At 39.7% G+C, this 17297-nt stretch overlaps 2 protein-coding genes across 5 annotated transcripts; one reads left to right on the top strand and one right to left on the bottom strand.

Moving 5' to 3' along the window:
• The first annotated feature begins 935 nt into the window (after positions 1 to 935).
• Positions 936 to 9586, top strand: LOC113098346 (uncharacterized). 4 transcript variants are annotated; one of them, XM_026263371.1, is made up of 16 exons: positions 957 to 995; positions 1642 to 1660; positions 1754 to 1920; positions 2650 to 2875; positions 3028 to 3103; positions 3391 to 3662; positions 3754 to 3852; positions 4025 to 4107; positions 4293 to 4352; positions 6380 to 6585; positions 6718 to 6811; positions 6920 to 7067; positions 7221 to 7318; positions 7421 to 7565; positions 7937 to 8057; positions 8400 to 9586. In XM_026263371.1, the coding sequence occupies exons 1-16, from the start codon at positions 988 to 990 to the stop codon at positions 8690 to 8692; spliced, it is 2115 nt and encodes a 704-aa protein (XP_026119156.1). In that variant the 5' UTR covers positions 957 to 987; the 3' UTR covers positions 8693 to 9586. The 4 variants fall into 4 exon arrangements, with proteins under 4 accessions (XP_026119157.1, XP_026119158.1, XP_026119156.1 ...); XM_026263372.1 differs by lacking the exon at positions 1754 to 1920 and having other exon boundaries at positions 936 to 995; XM_026263373.1 differs by lacking the exons at positions 1642 to 1660; positions 1754 to 1920 and having other exon boundaries at positions 936 to 995.
• Positions 9587 to 9627: 41 nt separating this feature from the next.
• On the bottom strand, positions 9628 to 14439 carry LOC113098348 (uncharacterized). Its single transcript, XM_026263375.1, has 9 exons — positions 14396 to 14439; positions 13805 to 13841; positions 13137 to 13184; positions 11923 to 13026; positions 11075 to 11120; positions 10880 to 10971; positions 10689 to 10799; positions 10146 to 10422; positions 9628 to 9967 (listed from the first exon to the last, which is right to left on the bottom strand). Exons 4-9 carry the CDS (start codon positions 12132 to 12134, stop codon positions 9776 to 9778), a joined length of 930 nt encoding a protein of 309 aa, XP_026119160.1. The 5' UTR covers positions 12135 to 13026; positions 13137 to 13184; positions 13805 to 13841; positions 14396 to 14439; the 3' UTR covers positions 9628 to 9775.
• Between the last annotated feature and the right edge of the window lie 2858 nt (positions 14440 to 17297).

Below are 17297 nucleotides of genomic sequence, written 5' to 3' on the forward strand. Positions count from 1 at the left end.
TGCAGTGCAGATCTGAATCAACCGAGTCGCGAACAGGCTCCGAAGTGCCGAATCAACCGAGTCACGAACATGCTCCGAAGTGCCGATCTGAATCAACCGAGGGCGCGAACTTGCTCCAAAGTGCCGATCTGAATCAACCGAGACGTGAACATGCTCCGAAGTGCCGATCTGAATCAACCGAGGGCGCGAACATGCTCCGAAGTGCCGAATCAACCGAGTCGCGAACATGCTCCGAAGTGCCGATCTTAATCAACCGAGGGTGCGAACATGCTCCGAAGTGCCGATATGAAATCAACCGAGTCGCGAACATGCTCCGAAGTGCCGAATCAACCGAGTTGCGAACATGCTCCGAAGTCCCGATCTGAAATCAACCGAGTCGCGATCAGGCTCCGAAGTCTATGGAGTTAGAAATGTGTCTTTATTGCATGCGAGAAAATAAAAGATCTGAGAGAAAAAAAAAAGTGTGAGAGAAAAAGTTATCACACTGATAGCAAAAAAACATTTCATGAGAGAAAAAAGAATATTTGAGAGAAAAAGTTTTCATGCCAATAGCAAAAAATAATAATATTTGAGACTAAAAAAAGTTTTGAGAGAAAGTATTTTCTCATAGAACATAAAAAATATACATTTGAAAATTTTAAAATGATTTATGAGAAAAAAAATCTCTCTCAAAATACTTTGAAAAAAAAACTCTCAAATATATATTTTTTGCTATCAGTGTGAAAATATTTTCTCAAAAAAAAAAAAGTGTTTCTCTCGAAACGCTTTTCTTTGCTCTTGATGCAATTTCTTGCTCTCGTGTCAGGATTTTGCTTTCACTGTGAGAATTGTGTCATGGGCGGGGCCACGTTCCTATTGGCCAGTCGGGTGAGCATCGTCTTGTCTTGGGAGTCGAACTGAATCATTACACCACTGTTCGGTTCACCTGCATAGAGGCCGCCTCTGCCTTATGGATAGTTAAGTTGAGCACGGACATATGACACTCCAATGTTTGGGTAAGATGATGACACACAGCTGGCTGAGCAAGTTCAGTATCACTGAAGATTAAACATTAAAAAATAGCACTCATATTCATGAATGAATGTGTATTATATTATTTGCTTGCTAATCGCTAGTAAAGCTAACCAGCCATCATGCTAGGTAAACTTGCAAACTCACCTGGTTTATACTATGTTTAAATCAAATGCCAAATTAATGTTTTGATTTAGATAGTTTCACGCCTTATTTGAGTAGTGAGCTAGTTTCTACCTTTGCACTTGCTAGCCTCAAAGCACCTGAAGAGTAACTGCTTGTTCATACAACCTCCCGTACAACTTTCAACTAACGTTAGTATGCATGGAAGGTGGCAACCCTACAACTAGCTAACGTTAGACAGTGATTGATATACCGTTTGAAAGTGTCCCACCTAGTTTTGTTTAAAATAGTCTTTGTATGGTTGTTGCACTACATGTTTAGCTACACTGCATGTATAGCTCGCAAACCCAGCTACACAGGGCTTATTCTAAATATTTTTTACCATCTAGCCGAGGTCTAGAGCTGACAAGGTAAATTGCAGGTCTAGGACTAACTCTTACATTAGCAACCCACAAATATGTTTGTGCCTGTACTGTAATGGTAATTATTTTTTCTTTTAAATCCCAGCATGGAAAACCAACCACAGGTAAGCCATTGAAAATTATTTTTAGTTAAGTACATTGGAGCAAGATAGTTATTTTAAATATGTTTGTACATCTAAACTAAAATCCCTTTCCAGTTAAATTCAGCTGAGACACAGGAGAGGGCACGGCAGCTACTCGCCCTGATTTCTTCAGTAATTCCTCCTCAAGAACAGCGACAGGGCAGTCAGTATGAAACGGGCAATTCCTCCAGGCCCACAGGAAGTCAGATTGCGCACAGCTCCGTCCAATATGAAATGGCCAGGTAGACGTCTGACAGACACAGACCTGCCATCAGACATTTTGTTGGTTCTAGAACCAATTAGTTAATTTGACACCATAGATTTAGAACACTAATTGTTATTATTAGAACACTAAATCTATGGTTTTTAATTAACTTATTAGTTATAGTACCATTGAGAAACCAGTCCAGATGACATAATCTGGACTGGTTTTGGCGTGGGAAAATATAAAATGTTCTAGGCAATGGTTACACTGACGACGATTATACAAAGCCTACACAAATAATTTTGTGTAGGCGCGATGGCGCTCTTACTCAATTTATAAATCAGCGATTTCAGGCCCAAACATAAATGATCACACACATCTAATCTTTCCTAACAATCCGCTATCTCCGCAGACAGGGGGAGGGTGTTGTGAGGTTTTGCGCTCGTGTTCTCCGACTTCGTGTGCAGCCGTGCACGAGCCCCTGTCAGTGATTGGTTGGAACACTATTTATTTTGGTTTTGAGTGGTTGGTGAAACCAATTGTTTTGTTTAGATGAATGTGATCACTTCATCAGCTTTTTGCTTAAAATTTAATATTTTTCAATAAAAATAGCCATTTTAAGAGGTATATATATATGAGGATTAAATGTTTTTTTCTGTTCCTTCATTTGATATATTTGTATGTTGACAATTTTTTTTCAGTCTTTATTGTTTTTTTTTTAGTAATGTCTGAAGTACCTTTAATCTTTGTTTTTCCAATTATACAGGTCCTTCCCTGGATTGTTCCGGAATGGTAGAAAACGGCCATCAACCAGTGTATCATCCCGCTTTGCATCATTGAGTAACAAAAAATGGAAACCTTTTGATTTGAGCATTTTTCTACTTTCATCCAATGACGAACTGACTCCACTTCCATCAGATGAACTGGCCTTCATGCAGGCTGGATTGGGAAAGAGGACGGTTTCTCTTGACCGTGATCTAACACATGTAGAGGTATGCGGAAGTGATCACATTGTAGTTCTGTAGTAGTAAATATCATTTTTATCCCTTAAATGTGGACACTCTGTTCAGGGTGACATTGAAAATGTCCTCACTGTTTAACTAAATTCAATCGCTGTCTAAATAATATTTTATTTATTATGTAGTTGTCAAGGCTATTGCAGGCCACCTACCCAAAAATGGTGGAGCTGCAGGACCGGTGGCTGCTTTACAAAGCAGGAGGTAATGTAAAAATACTTAAATTGACACTTCATTTATGAAAAATAGGTAATGCAACAGAGAATGTTAACATACATCTGGGTCCTCAACTCCCTTATTACCTCTCCTTCACCTCGTCACTAGCTGATGTGTGGTGAGCGTTCATCCAGGTGGGAGCTACACATTGGTTGTGATGTGCCACCCCCCTCGTCTTGAGCACCTCAAACTTCTTATTGATGGAACACTATTTAAATGCTATATTATTTGTTATTCCACATATCCATTTTTTCAATCATGTTTAATTTTACCAGGTGGAAATGGGAGGAGAAAAATGTCCGCAATCCCCTTGGAGGCTGAGGGCTACACTGGTGCTATGCTCCGGAAAGTTTCAGGTGGTGGGAAAAGCACTCTTTACATAGTGCCTCTTCAGGATGAGTTGGACCTCTCACCACTCCCAGCAAACGCTCCAGAGTTTGCTTTGATGCCCAAGGCCAGCTGCAAGCACTGTTTTGCAGAGATGCCTCTCCAAATGTTGGCTCTACATGACTGTAAATGTGCTAGCCACACCAGCCCAGACTTGGAGGTTAACTTTTTTTCTAGAATTTGGGATATTAAATGTCTAAAATTAACTGTGTATGGATATCTTAAACTTGAAATGTGCTTTAATCTTATAGATTATCTCTGATGATGATGACGATGATGTCCAATTTCCTGAAGTTTTGCAAACTCCAGTGCCAGTGCAGATGACTGAAGAGGACCACTGCCCTCAGCAGGTGGAGTAACTGTTACATATCTAACCATTTTTGAAACGTTGTCTCCTATGTAGGAGATGTTAATGCCTTGTATTTATTACTTTTGTTTGTACTGAACTGTCCTGTGATTGTAAGTAGCAAGATACTAGAATTTCTTCACAGAGATAAATACGGTGTCTCTCTGTCCATTCAGAAAGGGGATGTCCAGTGTCCTATATGTGGCATATCCTTCCCAGTCCTGCTTATCGAGGAACATGCTAGCCATTGTGGCCAAAGGTAATGGTTACCTATTTCTTCAAGCTCTGTCTTCTTCTGCGGGGAGAGGGGTGGGGTGTCTTGCTGTGTGCCCTCAGGATGTTGTATGTATTGCTTTAATTATTTAATTATTTTTTGTTGAATGATATGGGGATAGCTGATATGGACTTGATTTGTAAATACATTAATGCCTTTTATTCTTATAGAACTGAGGACACAACCTCACCTGAGAGGGAACTCCATCCTGAGACAGATGATATCTCATGGTAAGTCCCTTTTTATTCATGTAGCTTGCAAGGGATTGTTCACTCCAAAATGAAAATGCACCCATTACCTAGACACCCTTTTGCGAATGGAACTGCCTTAACCTGCCTTTCCATGGACACAATGTAAGGAAAACAGGTCAATTTAGCTCAAAGGGAATCATTTAAGATTTAACGGGGATTTGAACAGAATCACTGTTTCACGGCTGATCACTGAACAAGCCGTTTAACATCAAATCTGCACTGGATATTAATATCCAAAGTATAGTGAAAACACTATCAATTAGCACAATAACAAGATCGGCAGTTTAAGACATTAACTTGTAAGCACAAAACACAAGATACTTCTCTTTTCAATATGAATAAGGCTTTATTAGATAAATCTAAGACATATAAACTAATCTAACACATAAACGCACGCACTCACACATTCACACAAGTTGCAGGAAGATAGAAAGTTAGGAAAGAATGAGTTTAAGAGAATGAAAATGTGAAATCCCAAGTTTACAGCAAAATATGAAATTGCATAGACATGAACAACCATCAGTCACTTAATTAACCCTCGCATTGAGTTCATCAATTAGGTTAAAATTATATTAGATTCACCAGTTCAGCTCAGAGTCTGGAGGTACGTTACTTACCTGCCTGTGTAACAGGGATTCCCTTTTGCTGTCGCTGAAAAGGGAGTTTCCCGAGGTTGCTGATTGCCTGGAAGTTCAGTAGTCGTTGAAGTGACATCTTGGGAAGCCCGTGGTTGGGCGTTGGATGACGATGCAGAGTTGTGGGCTGGTTAAAGTTTCAGACGGGCACGCGAGGTCAGACTCGGAGACACAGCATTACAAAACTTAACTCAGAACACAAAACTCTCAAACGGAAAAGAAAAGGAACTAAAGTAAAAGAATAGAAGTAAAGTTTGACGAGACTAGGTGGTGTTTCTTCTCATCGTGGCTAAGTAGCAGCAGGCGTGCAGGCCGAAGCACGCTGGAACGGCGCTCGAAGAACGCTAAAAGTGATGACAAAGCATGACTAAAAGCAGAAGCTGAAATGCCAAAGCTTAAAAGCAAAAAGCAGGCTAAAAGCAAAATCTGATGGTGTCCTGTGTATTTAAACTGGCCTTTTGGCCACACCTCAAATGTTGTCTTGACCAATTAGATATTGTCTTTGCTCGGGGTGTTGCGATGTTTGTCCTACCCATTCATAAATCATATGTTATCTTATCTATCACGTGGTCCGAATTTTTCCGCTCTTGCAGGGTATAATTTTGGACATGATAAGAATATGATACATTTGACAAATAACTGATGGTCAGAAATGTTTCAAGCAAGAAGATTCGAACATGCATACTAAACATGAATATGAATACTTAAACTATTCAATAATTATTAAGAAGACATACACAATAAGTGATAAGAAACATGATTTCATAAATGATATGGAGTTGAGCAATGGACTGATATTCATTTATAAGTCTTTTTGAGTTCATCTTGGTGCAACTACATCTATAAACGACAGTTCCTGTGCCATTCTCTGACATAAGGATGTTCTGTGAAGACCAGAGGTTAAAAGGTCCCCTTAGGAATTTCAGTCTGGTTCTGCTAGGTGGGGGAAGTCAATCCAACGATCTTGTTTACTCTCATGGGTTTAGATGTGATGGTCAGGCTGTGCATCTCTTTGACTATCAATCTTGATTACTTGTCCCAAATTTGACAATCTCTTCTCTGAATTGAAATTGTCAATAATTGTTCTAATGGTGTTAATGTTGAAAGCTGTTCTGTGAAAGAGTTGGTTGGTTATCTTGCTTCAGACTGTGGTGCTAGGAGTTGATTTACAACATCCTGTTGCCTTTCTGTGGAATTCGGCTCCTCATGTTTCAACCATGCTCCTGATCAAATCTTTAATTTGTCTGGTTCGGGTCAGATACGCTACACAAGGGTAACTAGATAATGGTTGAATTTTAATTTTGGTGAGACCTCTACCTTACTGTATTTGTATACAATGAGAGGGTTATTCAGATGTGGTATTTTTCACAGTGAGGAAGATGTGATCATGTGGCTCAAATCAAAAGTGGATACCAGCAAGACCTTTGAGCTCTGTGTGTCTCGAGATAATATGTTTGAAAGAGGTCTGAAGTTATGGAAGCGCAACAAAAAGGCTACACCAATTAATCCCTTGCGGATCAAATTCCTTGGAGAGGCGGGGATTGATACAGGGGCCCTTAGAAAAGAGTTTCTGACCAGTGAGTAGTGGCCATTCATTAGTTACTTTTAAAAAGGGAAAAGCATTTAAAAACCAATTTGATGATATTATACAGTATAACATTTGTGGTGTCTTGTCTGATGATTTTAATTGTTTTGTTGTTGATTTTAAGCAATGGTATCTGGGATTGAGCAGCGCCTTTTTGAAGGTGTGAAGTCCAAAATGCCCAAATATTCTGTGAATGACTTTGATGAAGAGCTCTTCAGGTAGGTGATTTGCAGTGATGGGATTTGATGGAAAGGGAAAGCCTAGTGATTTAAAAAAGCCAGAAGTTATTTGTCTTTCTGTATTTACTCCCATGTTCTCTTTTATAGGATTGCGGGTGAAATCTTTGCTACAAGCATTGCCCAAGGTGGACCTGCACCACGTTTCCTCCAGCGGTGGTGCTACAACTTTCTAGTATCTGGCAAGCTCTCATTGGATCAAGTCCGGGACCCGAGCTTATCACCGCTAATAACAACAGTGTGTTTAAATTTTAGGACTGACTGGATTATAAAACAGTTTTAGATGTTTTGATTATTGTGTTATACAATTAAAGTTCACCAAACTATCCTCGATAATTATATTACAGTTGAATCAGCTCTTTGTAAACTTTTTTTCTTAATCTGATTTAAGGTTGCAGAGGCGTCCGACATGACTGACTACATTGCAGACATTATGGATTGTGGCTATACTGGCAAGATCGACATGGAACACAAAGAGAACATTCTAAGGTAGGCGCACTGTAAAGAATAGTTATGTGGATATAACTCTCTGACAAAGGGAACGTTTGCTTGCCCTTGGAGATTAATAATTTTTGATTTCGTTGTATTCAGAGCAATCGGTCTGCATGTCATGACAAAAAGAATGCCCATGCTTCAGCAACTCCGTGAGGGCTTGGACCTCTACGGCTTCTCCCAAGTGATGCAGGCAAAGACGGAAGAGTGCCGCAGTCTGTTCGTCGCCGGAGACGACGAGTCGGTATGCTGTCCAATAGTGTTCTATAGCATAGTTGTAGGTCATGGTATTTCCTTCATGAAAAAAGAGGAAAGAGACTGCTGCATTCATTCCTCAGGTAAAATTAACGAAAAACAATTAAGTTGCTCATTAGAGTCATGGGGAGGTATCCAAGGGGAATAAGAAAAATATGGTCCAAGGCAGCTCTTCAAGAATGTTTAAAATGGCTTTATTTTGATGATGTAAGCCACATGAAATTAAAGCGTTATACACTTTCTTGAAGAGCTGCCTTGGACCATCTCTTTATTATACCATGGTATGTCCTTTCTTCCTTCTGCTCCTTCTTCGGGTACTTTTAGAAGAATGTAATGAGTTTCATTATGTTTTGATCATAGGTGGACTCTTATTACATCACTTCCCATCTGGCGCCGGTGATGAGCGAAAGGGGCTGCAACAAGCACCACAAGGAGACCCAGATCCTTGAACACTTTCAAGACTTCCTGCACGAGCTGGAAGGTATGTCTACAACTAGTCATTGAAAGTGTTGATTGTGATTTTAAGATTTCCACTCTAGGGGTCTGCAGTGTTGCGGTGATCGAAGTATCAGGTGTCTGATGCAGCTGCCCACCAGAGACCAGGATTCAATTCCCGGTCCCGCCACATTTCAAATATGTCTGGATTCCATAGGGTAGTCATATTTGGGCCGCCACTCAAGACGGTGTTTAGTTTAATTTTGGCATGAGTGTTTGTGACTCCACTGCAACCCAGTCTGGTGTTTTATTTACCGTGTTAAAATGCTTTAATGAGAATTAAATCATATGTAAGCCTGTAATACTCACTTGAGTTTTTTTTTTCTAGTTGCTGAACCAGATGCCACGTCTGAAGACATCACAACTGTACCCTCAGTGATGCAGTGGATTACGGGTCAAGCCCACAGACATCTTCTTCTTTCTGATCGCCAGAACTTCAAGATCACAGTGAAGTTTGACCATGACTGTCACAAGATGCCTAACCACACAATCTGTTATCCAACAGTTAGCGCTTGCACAGACACCATAACATTCCCTGTTGCACACATGTCAGACTATGAGTCTTTCAAAAACGTCATGACAACAGCCATTAAATACGGTGCAGGATTTGATAGAGCATGATGCATTGTGTTTCATGTGTGTAAGCCCACATGTTATATCCTCGAATATGTCCGGATTCCACAGGGGAGTTGTGAACTTGCATAGCATGGTCTTAACATACTGTTCGTGGTAAAATTTGACCAATTTTAACATTTGTGAGGGTTAAAGGTTGTATCAGTGATTTCAGGCCCAAACATAAATGATCACATTCATCTAATCTTTCCTAATGATCCGCTGGCTGCCCGCCCCATAAGCATGCTGTCAAAAAAACGAGCGCGCGTGCATGTGTGCACATCTCAGAGCCTAGGCTGCCTACAGAGACGTGTTTTTTGGACGGCATGCTTATGGGGCGGGCAGCCAGCGGATCATTAGGAAAGATTAGATTAATGTGATCATTTATGTTTGGGCCTGAAATCACTGATACAACCTATAATCTATTGTGTTTTTAGTTGTCATATTGTAAGACACCCACGTTGCTTTTTGTTTAAAATTTCATTCACAAGAGAAATTAACCAGAAAAAATTGTGACATCAGCAAACCTTGAGGATTTTTTGGAAATCTGTTCTTGGTGATTTACATTATAATGTATTGTTCCAGATATGCTTCTGTTCGTTTGGGAAGTATTTTATCATTCCTAGACTTATGGTCTTTTGATAGATTTTAAAGATCATTATAGTTGATGCTACTGTGTGAGTGAGGTTCGAGTAATGTAGTTGACTTGAAGTTATGCCAGCACATTTTCTGTTCTTGTGCAAGGCTGTCCTCTGACATTCATGTAAAAGGACATTTTCTGTTTTCAAGGACTATAAACCACAATGTTACTACACATATTTGCCTTTTGTCTGCAAAACCATACACATCTTTGTTTCTAATAGAGAAAATGGATAAATATGTATAATAAACCGTTTGGACCACTGGCCATCATTGGGTTTTCTGGAGGGAAGGGTTCCATCAAATAGATATGATTGATTTATTGAATTTAAGTGTCATGCTTCAAAAATCCCAGCCCATATGGGCTTACAAGAAACTCCAAAGAGGTCAAATACAGAGTTCAATATTACAAAACAAACAAATGCTATGTTTTGTAAACTGCTTATCCAGCTCTCACATAAGGAATGAGACCAATTGAAGAGCATGCATATAGATATCCCGCCCAAGAGAAGAGGACTCTGCAGTGGGGTTAATATCTTGTAAGGCAGCAAGAGCCTCAGCTGACAAGGGGCATCCAGTTTCTGGTACTATGGTTCCATGTTCTGGATCAGCACCACAAGCTTCCTGGTCATGCAAGTATTCCATCTGTAATAGAAAATAAAAAGTCAAACAAAATACTATTATAACAATTGTCTTCTGACATACTGTGAGATGGAATATTCATGCTATGTTAGGTCGTAGTTATCTGGATACTTCATGTACATGTAACACGCTTTAAAAACTAATGTACTGCGTACTGCATGCTGCAATGTCTGGGACAAACCTCAGACAGATCTGGCTCTTGCACCGGTACTTGCATCCTCCCAATTCTCCAAAGCTGATTAGGGGTCAGGTTTGCCTCGGTCCTCAAGGGGTGACAATTCCATGTCTCTACAAAGTTTTGAAGGTCTGCTTGTAGACGTGGAATGAAAACATAACCAAGACAGAAGAGGTGAACAGCATTTGAGAGGTCTACAAACCCCTCTTCCTCCAAGGTATGAAGCATGTTGTAGTACTGAGATGTTACAGCATTCCACACATCTCTCCATAGTCGTTCCACTCTGCAAATAATTTACATTGTAAAGTGATCAGTTGCATTGAGAAAAAAGAAAACACTATGTACAAAATTATATTAGTCTGGCTACAAAAGTTAGAATCCAATTGACTGACGGTTGGTCTAGTGTAAGGGAAAGCGTCTTTTCCACTCAAAATTTTAATAGACTAATCAGCGCCATGAATTGTAATGATTAGCCAATCGACACCAAGGGAAGAAGTAATGCTTTTGTCAAAAAAGCAGGAGGAAAGTAATAACATAGACCATCTTCACCTTTGGTTGTGCACACTTTTCCCAGCTATAAAGCTGCCACGACCTGTTCCTCGCACAGTGAACATGGATCTTGCTATCTCCACATTTTCTACGCCTTGGTCACCGCGTACTCTGAATGAAAAAAGCACTGTGAGATTAATTTGAAAACAATACTATTTGAAACTGGAAGGAGGAAGAAAGTCCTTACTTACCTTGATGGCCATCCATGTTTCTGCACACTCTCCATGAAAAACCTCAAACCAGTCTCTGCCTTATTATTCCCAGCCGCATTGAGGTACAAAACCTGATTGAGGATAGAAATTGAAAATGTTAGATTCCAAGCAAAACTAAAAATGTAAATAACATGTAAACCAGTAGTTCAATTTAACAATGATAGTCAACTGTACCTTCCGAGAAAAGCCATCGATACCTCCAAACACCACTATGTTGTACCTTAAAATTATCAGATTGGATATTATCTCTGTGACAGGCAACCACTGATAAGAAATGTGCAATTTTCTAATATCCACCATAATATGCTATTTGAACATCACCCCATCCAACACATCATAAACCTAACTAAAGTGTTTCCCATCCATAGACCAGTGTGTGGTGCAGCACCACAGAATCAACATCAAGGGCCACAAATTGATTCCGCTTTTTTCCCCCAACGCAATTTTGAAATATAAATATTATTACATTCATTCATATTGATGAGTAATTCTCAACATGAAACTTAAAAGACAGGTCTTCCTCCAAAATAAAGTCCAGGTATTTGTATGAGCAAACTAATTCTACTGGCCTTCCCTGTAATGTATGGAGTTGGGCTGAGGAATGAAACCAGGCAGGGTTCTGTTAAAAATGTTTTTAGTTGTCTTCTCTTAAATAACTTATTTAAAGAATTAAGATTGAGCTGAGTAATTACAAATGCTTCTTGTAGCTTTAAAATTGTCTCAGCAGGTGACTGAAGAACAATAGATAAGCATACAGGTGTATATTTAACGTGGCAGCTTCAGAAAGTATGTGTTTGAATGCCGTCTGCTGCACACACTCTGACCCTGATGACAAGACTCCACTGACTACCACAACACCATGACACTCGATTCCCCCACCAGTGCCAGAGGGGCACCACAAATTGCTACCTGTTCTGTGGGGAACACTGACATAACCCTCATAAACCAAACATTAACTTCACAAGGCTTGAAATCATATTTGTGCAGTAAAAATGGAGACAACCTCATAAATAAAACACTACCTGATCAACTTGTGATTGGTGTCAACGTGGACAAGAGACAATGGAGCTGGGACAGAGTATGTCCGTCTGGCAATGCATGTCAACTGGATTATTCTTGAGATGATGCCTGCTCCATCAACACGCTGCAAGGATGACTTGACTCTACTCCATGTGACACGGTGTCCCATGGCCAGTAGAGCCCCTTTCACCAGCCTATATCCAGCATCAGGCATTCTGGCCTTTATGGATCTCACCTTAAAGATAGTTTAAAAGGTATTAAGTCACATATGGCCACTCTGTGATTGGTTTATCCAATTCCATCCTCCATCCCTACCCCACAGAAGAACTGTTGATAACAAGAATGAATAACAAAATACTGCCAGACGGGAAATGCTCATTAGATAAACAACATCACAGATTCTAGTGGGAACTAAGCAAAGATGGTGGAATTTCAAACAAGGCAGCCCCAATCCATATTCTCATATCATGACACACCCACTTTGGAAAATGTTGCCACTGTCTTATTATTTTGACCATGCCCATTTAGGAGACATGGTGGCAAAAGCTCTGGTTGCAGATTTATCCATCTTTAAAGTAAAAATGTAACTGGCCTAATGGATAAATGAAAAATATTGTTTTTTATGGCATCATGAATTTTGCTGTCATACTTGCCTTCATATCAAGGACACAATCGGGAATGTCAGAGTAGCTGCTTCTGACTGACAGACCATACTCTCTCATCCTCCTACACAGGGTGGATCTTGAAATACCATGAACATTAGCCAGAGTGGTCAATGGTAGGTTGGTGCTTAAAAGACTTTCAATAACATCCCTACTGATACTCAATCTAGGTTGCCCCACACTTCCATTCCACTCAACTACAGCTACATTGTCAACTAAAGGGGTGACGGGAGTGTTGGAAAGCAGAGCCTGGATCACCTCATTGAGCTGCTCAAAGCCAACTATGACACATTGAGGAATATCCATATAAGCTGCCCCTGCCCTTAAAAACTGCAGTTCCTGATAGGTGATGAAGTGGAGATATTCAAAATCGATGGGCTCCCTACTGATTACAGCAGCCAGTCTATCCCTGGCCCTTCTTAATAGCTGCCACCTAATCGATTCCTGCAAGAGGAAAAATAGGTAAAACAAAAAACAAAACAAAAAATCAACAAAGAGAAGAAGTGCAGATAGGTTACAGATAATTCAATGTTTGGGTAAAGAGGGCGTCATACCTGAACTCTAGGAAGGTGTTGCACAGTCTCGGTGTTATGTGCATCAGACTGAAAGGGATTATGCATGTAAGGACACCTCAAAAACATATTGTGTGGCAACAGCATTGAAATAAACTTTGCAATGGCTTATGCTTGATTCAGATTACACGATTTTAGCCCGATTTTGGCACGATCCATTTGACGTAGGGTGTCGTGGAGATTCGCAAATGACAACTGGCGTCGGGACGCAAGATTCGCGTCTGCGATGCTTCAGGACATCATGACAGAAAGACTAGCATGTTTAATTTTTTAACGGTCCTCCTCGACAACGGCGCACAAGTGAGTGAGGGAGAGTGAGTGAGCAAGTGCGCGAGAGTGAGTGAGTGAGTGTGTGTGTGTGTGTGTGAGAGAGAGAGAGAGAGAGAGAATGTGAGTGAGTGTGTATGTGCGAGGGTGTTTACGAGTGAAGTGAGTGTGTATGTGGGACAGTGCGAGCGAGTGAGTGCGTGTAGGCTATGTGAGTGAGCGTGTGTATGAGTGTGTGAGACGGCTTGCGATGACTGGTCGGAAAGCAACGTGTAGTCTGACATGTTTCTTGTCCACGACATGACAAGGTTTTTAGGAGTCAAAATCATGTAATCTGACACAGTGACTATTGTAGCAGAAAAAAAATCTGAACCAGGCATTACCGGAGGTTGTGTGCGGTCACTGCGGTGATTTTCCATGCTGGAAATAAAAAGCAGCATGAATGCACATTGACAGTAACTTTTTATTTTATGTAAACATGTACATTTCCTCTATTTATGGGAACCATTTAGTCCCAGATCTGCCATCAACGTAGGTTATAATTATAATGTAACTATGTAAGCAGCGTTTCCCTCAGAACTTTCAGATACAATGATGGTTGGACCTCAGTTCAGGGGAACGCAAAGAGGGTGCTGGGGTATGCAACATATGGAGCCATATTGCATTAATTATCGCAGGCGATACGTGATAATGAAGGGGAAATTGCCCCGGTTGTCCGTGAACTACGGAACTAGTGAAAACTCAACTTACAGTTAAACTATCTAAATCAAAACATTAATATGGCATTTGATTTAAACATAGTATAAACCAGGTGAGTTTGCAAGTTTACCTAGCATGATGGCTGGCTAGCTTTACTAGCGGTTAGCAAGCAAATAATATAATACACATTCATTCATGAATATGAGTGCTATTTTTTAATGTTTAATCTTCAGTGATACTGAACTTGCTCAGCCAGCTGTGTGTCATCATCTTACCCAAACATTGGAGTGTCATATGTCCGTGCTCAACTTAACTATCCATAAGGCAGAGGCGGCCTCTATGCAGGTGAACCGAACAGTGGTGTAATGATTCAGTTCGACTCCCAAGACAAGACGATGCTCACCCGACTGGCCAATAGGAACGTGGCCCCGCCCATGACACAATTCTCACAGTGAAAGCAAAATCCTGACACGAGAGCAAGAAATTGCATCAAGAGCAAAGAAAAGCGTTTCGAGAGAAACACTTTTTTTTTTTTGAGAAAATATTTTCACACTGATAGCAAAAAATATATATTTGAGAGTTTTTTTTTCAAAGTATTTTGAGAGAGATTTTTTTTCTCATAAATCATTTTAAAATTTTCAAATGTATATTTTTTATGTTCTATGAGAAAATACTTTCTCTCAAAACTTTTTTTAGTCTCAAATATTATTATTTTTTGCTATTGGCATGAAAACTTTTTCTCTCAAATATTCTTTTTTCTCTCATGAAATGTTTTTTTGCTATCAGTGTGATAACTTTTTCTCTCAAACTTTTTTTTTTCTCTCAGATCTTTTATTTTCTCGCATGCAATAAAGACACATTTCTAACTCCATAGAAGTCCCGATCTGAAAACTTCGACCAAAGAATGTAAAAAATAACTCTATTTCTCTAATAACTCTACAACTCTATGAATGACTCAGATCACGTATCTAAAAATAAATCGCTATAGACAGTAAAAGAGAAATAATAAGAGGAGTGAAGTTTCCTACTGTTCTGCTGTGTTTGGTCCTCACTCGCGTCTGACGCTCCGTGTCGCGTCTCCGCCCCTCACACGGGCGTTTACAGCGCTAATTAATCATCTTTGTTAATTATTATACATTTACTTCATTGTCAGCTTCAGGTACTTCATTTATTATTGTTCAATGAACTGTTTGAAACAAAAAAAGGTTGTATTTCAGTAATAATTCAAAATTATCAAAATAAAATTTATAAAATAATGGTTTATATTTTAATATCCTTTAAAATATAATTTATTTCTGTGATGTGCAGCTGTATTTTCAGCATCATTCCTCCAGTCTTCAGTGTCACATGATCTTTAGAAATCATGAAAATATGATGATTTATTATTAGAACTATTAATAGTTGTGCTACCAAATATTATTTTGGAATCTGCGATACTTTTTTAGGATTCTTCGATGCATATTTTTTTTTAAAAGAACATCATTTATTCAAAATATAAATCCTTCTAACAATATTAATCTTTGATATCACTTCTTATCAATTTAACACATCCTGAATAAAAGAATCTAAAATCTAATAAAGAATACAATTTCTTATAAAAAAAAAAAGAAAGGATAAAAATTTACTGAACCCAAACTATTGAACTGTAGTGAATATTGTTAGAAAATATTTATATTTTAAATAAATGCTCTTCTTTTTAACTTTTTATTCATCAAAGAATCCTGAAAAAAGTATCACAGATTCCTAAATAATATTTATCAGCAAAACTGTTGATAATTCTAATAATAAATCATCATATTATTCAGATTTCTGAAGATCATGTGACACTGAAGACTGGAGGAAAGATGCTGAAAATACAGCTGCACATCACATGAATAAATTACACCTTCATGTATATTAAAATACAAAAATGTTAATAATATTTCACAATATTACATGTTTTCCAGTATTTTTGATCAAATAAATGCTGTCTTGATGAGTAAAATAAATTCCTGTAAAAAAACATTAAAAATCATTCTGATCCCAAACTCTGACCGGTAGTGTGTGTATGTGTGTGTGTTTATATATATATATAAGCCCACTAACACACTAGGCAAGGAAAGTTTATTTATATTTCATACACAATGGTAATTCAAAGTGCTTTACATAAAAGAAAGTAAAATAATCATAAAGAAAAATTATAACAAAAATAAAACAAGCAATTTTAAAACTTTTATAATGATTAACATTTACTTTATTAAAATGAATTCGCTCTGACGTGCCGATCTGAATCAACCGAGTTGCGAACATGCTCCGAAGTCCCGATCTGAAATCAACCGAGTCGCGAACATGCTCCGAATTGCCGATCTGAATCAACCGAGGGCGCGAACATGCTCCGAAGTCCCGATCTGAAATCAACCGAGTCGCGAACATGCTCCGAAGTGCCGATCTGATTGAACCGAGTCACGAACATGCTCCGAAGTGCCGATCTGAATCAACCGAGTCGCGAACATGCTCCGAAGTGCCGATCTGAATCAACCAAGTCGCGAACATGCTCCGAAGTCCCGATCTGCAATCAACCGAGTCGCGAACATGCTCCGAAGTGCCGATCTGATTCAACCGAGTCACGAACATGCTCCGAAGTGCCGATCTGAATCAACCGAGTCGCGAACATGCTCCGAAGTGCCGATCTGAATCAACCGAGGGCGCGAACATGCTCCGAAGTCCCGATCTGAAATCAACCGAGTCGCGAACATGCTCCGAAGTGCCGATCTGATTCAACCGAGTCACGAACATGCTCCGAAGTGCCGATCTGAATCAACCGAGGGCGCGAACATGCTCCGAAGTCCCGATCTGAAATCAACCGAGGGCGCGAACATGCTCAGAATTGCCGATCTGAATCAACCGAGGGCGCGAACATGCTCCGAAGTCCCGATCTGAAATCAACCGAGTCGCGAACGTGCTCCGAAGTGCCGATCTGAATCAACCGAGTCGCGAACATGCTCCGAAGTGCCGATCTGAATCAACCGAGGGCGCGAACATGCTCCGAAGTCCCGATCTGAAATCAACCGAGTCGCGAACAGGCTCCGAAGTGCCGATCTGAATCAACCGAGTCGCGAGCAGGCTCCGAAGTGCCGAATCTACCGAGTCGCGAATATGCTGTGAAGTGCCGATCTGAATCAACCGAGTCTCGAACAG

This window comes from Carassius auratus, unplaced genomic scaffold (genome assembly GCF_003368295.1).
Source record: "Carassius auratus strain Wakin unplaced genomic scaffold, ASM336829v1 scaf_tig00216531, whole genome shotgun sequence".
Lineage (NCBI taxonomy): Eukaryota > Metazoa > Chordata > Actinopteri > Cypriniformes > Cyprinidae > Carassius > Carassius auratus.

What these genes read in the sequence shown, in the direction of transcription:
- LOC113098346 (XM_026263371.1), top strand. An exon ending in GTGATCTAACACATGTAGAG is followed by an intron (nt 2,876 to 3,027) that starts GTATGCGGAAGT and finishes TTTATTATGTAG; the next exon opens with TTGTCAAGGCTATTGCAGGC. An exon ending in GCTGCTTTACAAAGCAGGAG is followed by an intron (nt 3,104 to 3,390) that starts GTAATGTAAAAA and finishes TAATTTTACCAG; the next exon opens with GTGGAAATGGGAGGAGAAAA.
- LOC113098348 (XM_026263375.1), bottom strand. Translation starts at nt 12,134, where the DNA reads ATGCCTGATGCTGGATATAGGCTGGTGAAAGGGGCTCTACTGGCCATG. An exon ending in ACCAATCACAAGTTGATCAG is followed by an intron (nt 11,121 to 11,922) that starts GTAGTGTTTTAT and finishes GATAATTTTAAG; the next exon opens with GTACAACATAGTGGTGTTTG. An exon ending in AAGAGCCAGATCTGTCTGAG is followed by an intron (nt 9,968 to 10,145) that starts GTTTGTCCCAGA and finishes TTTCTATTACAG; the next exon opens with ATGGAATACTTGCATGACCA.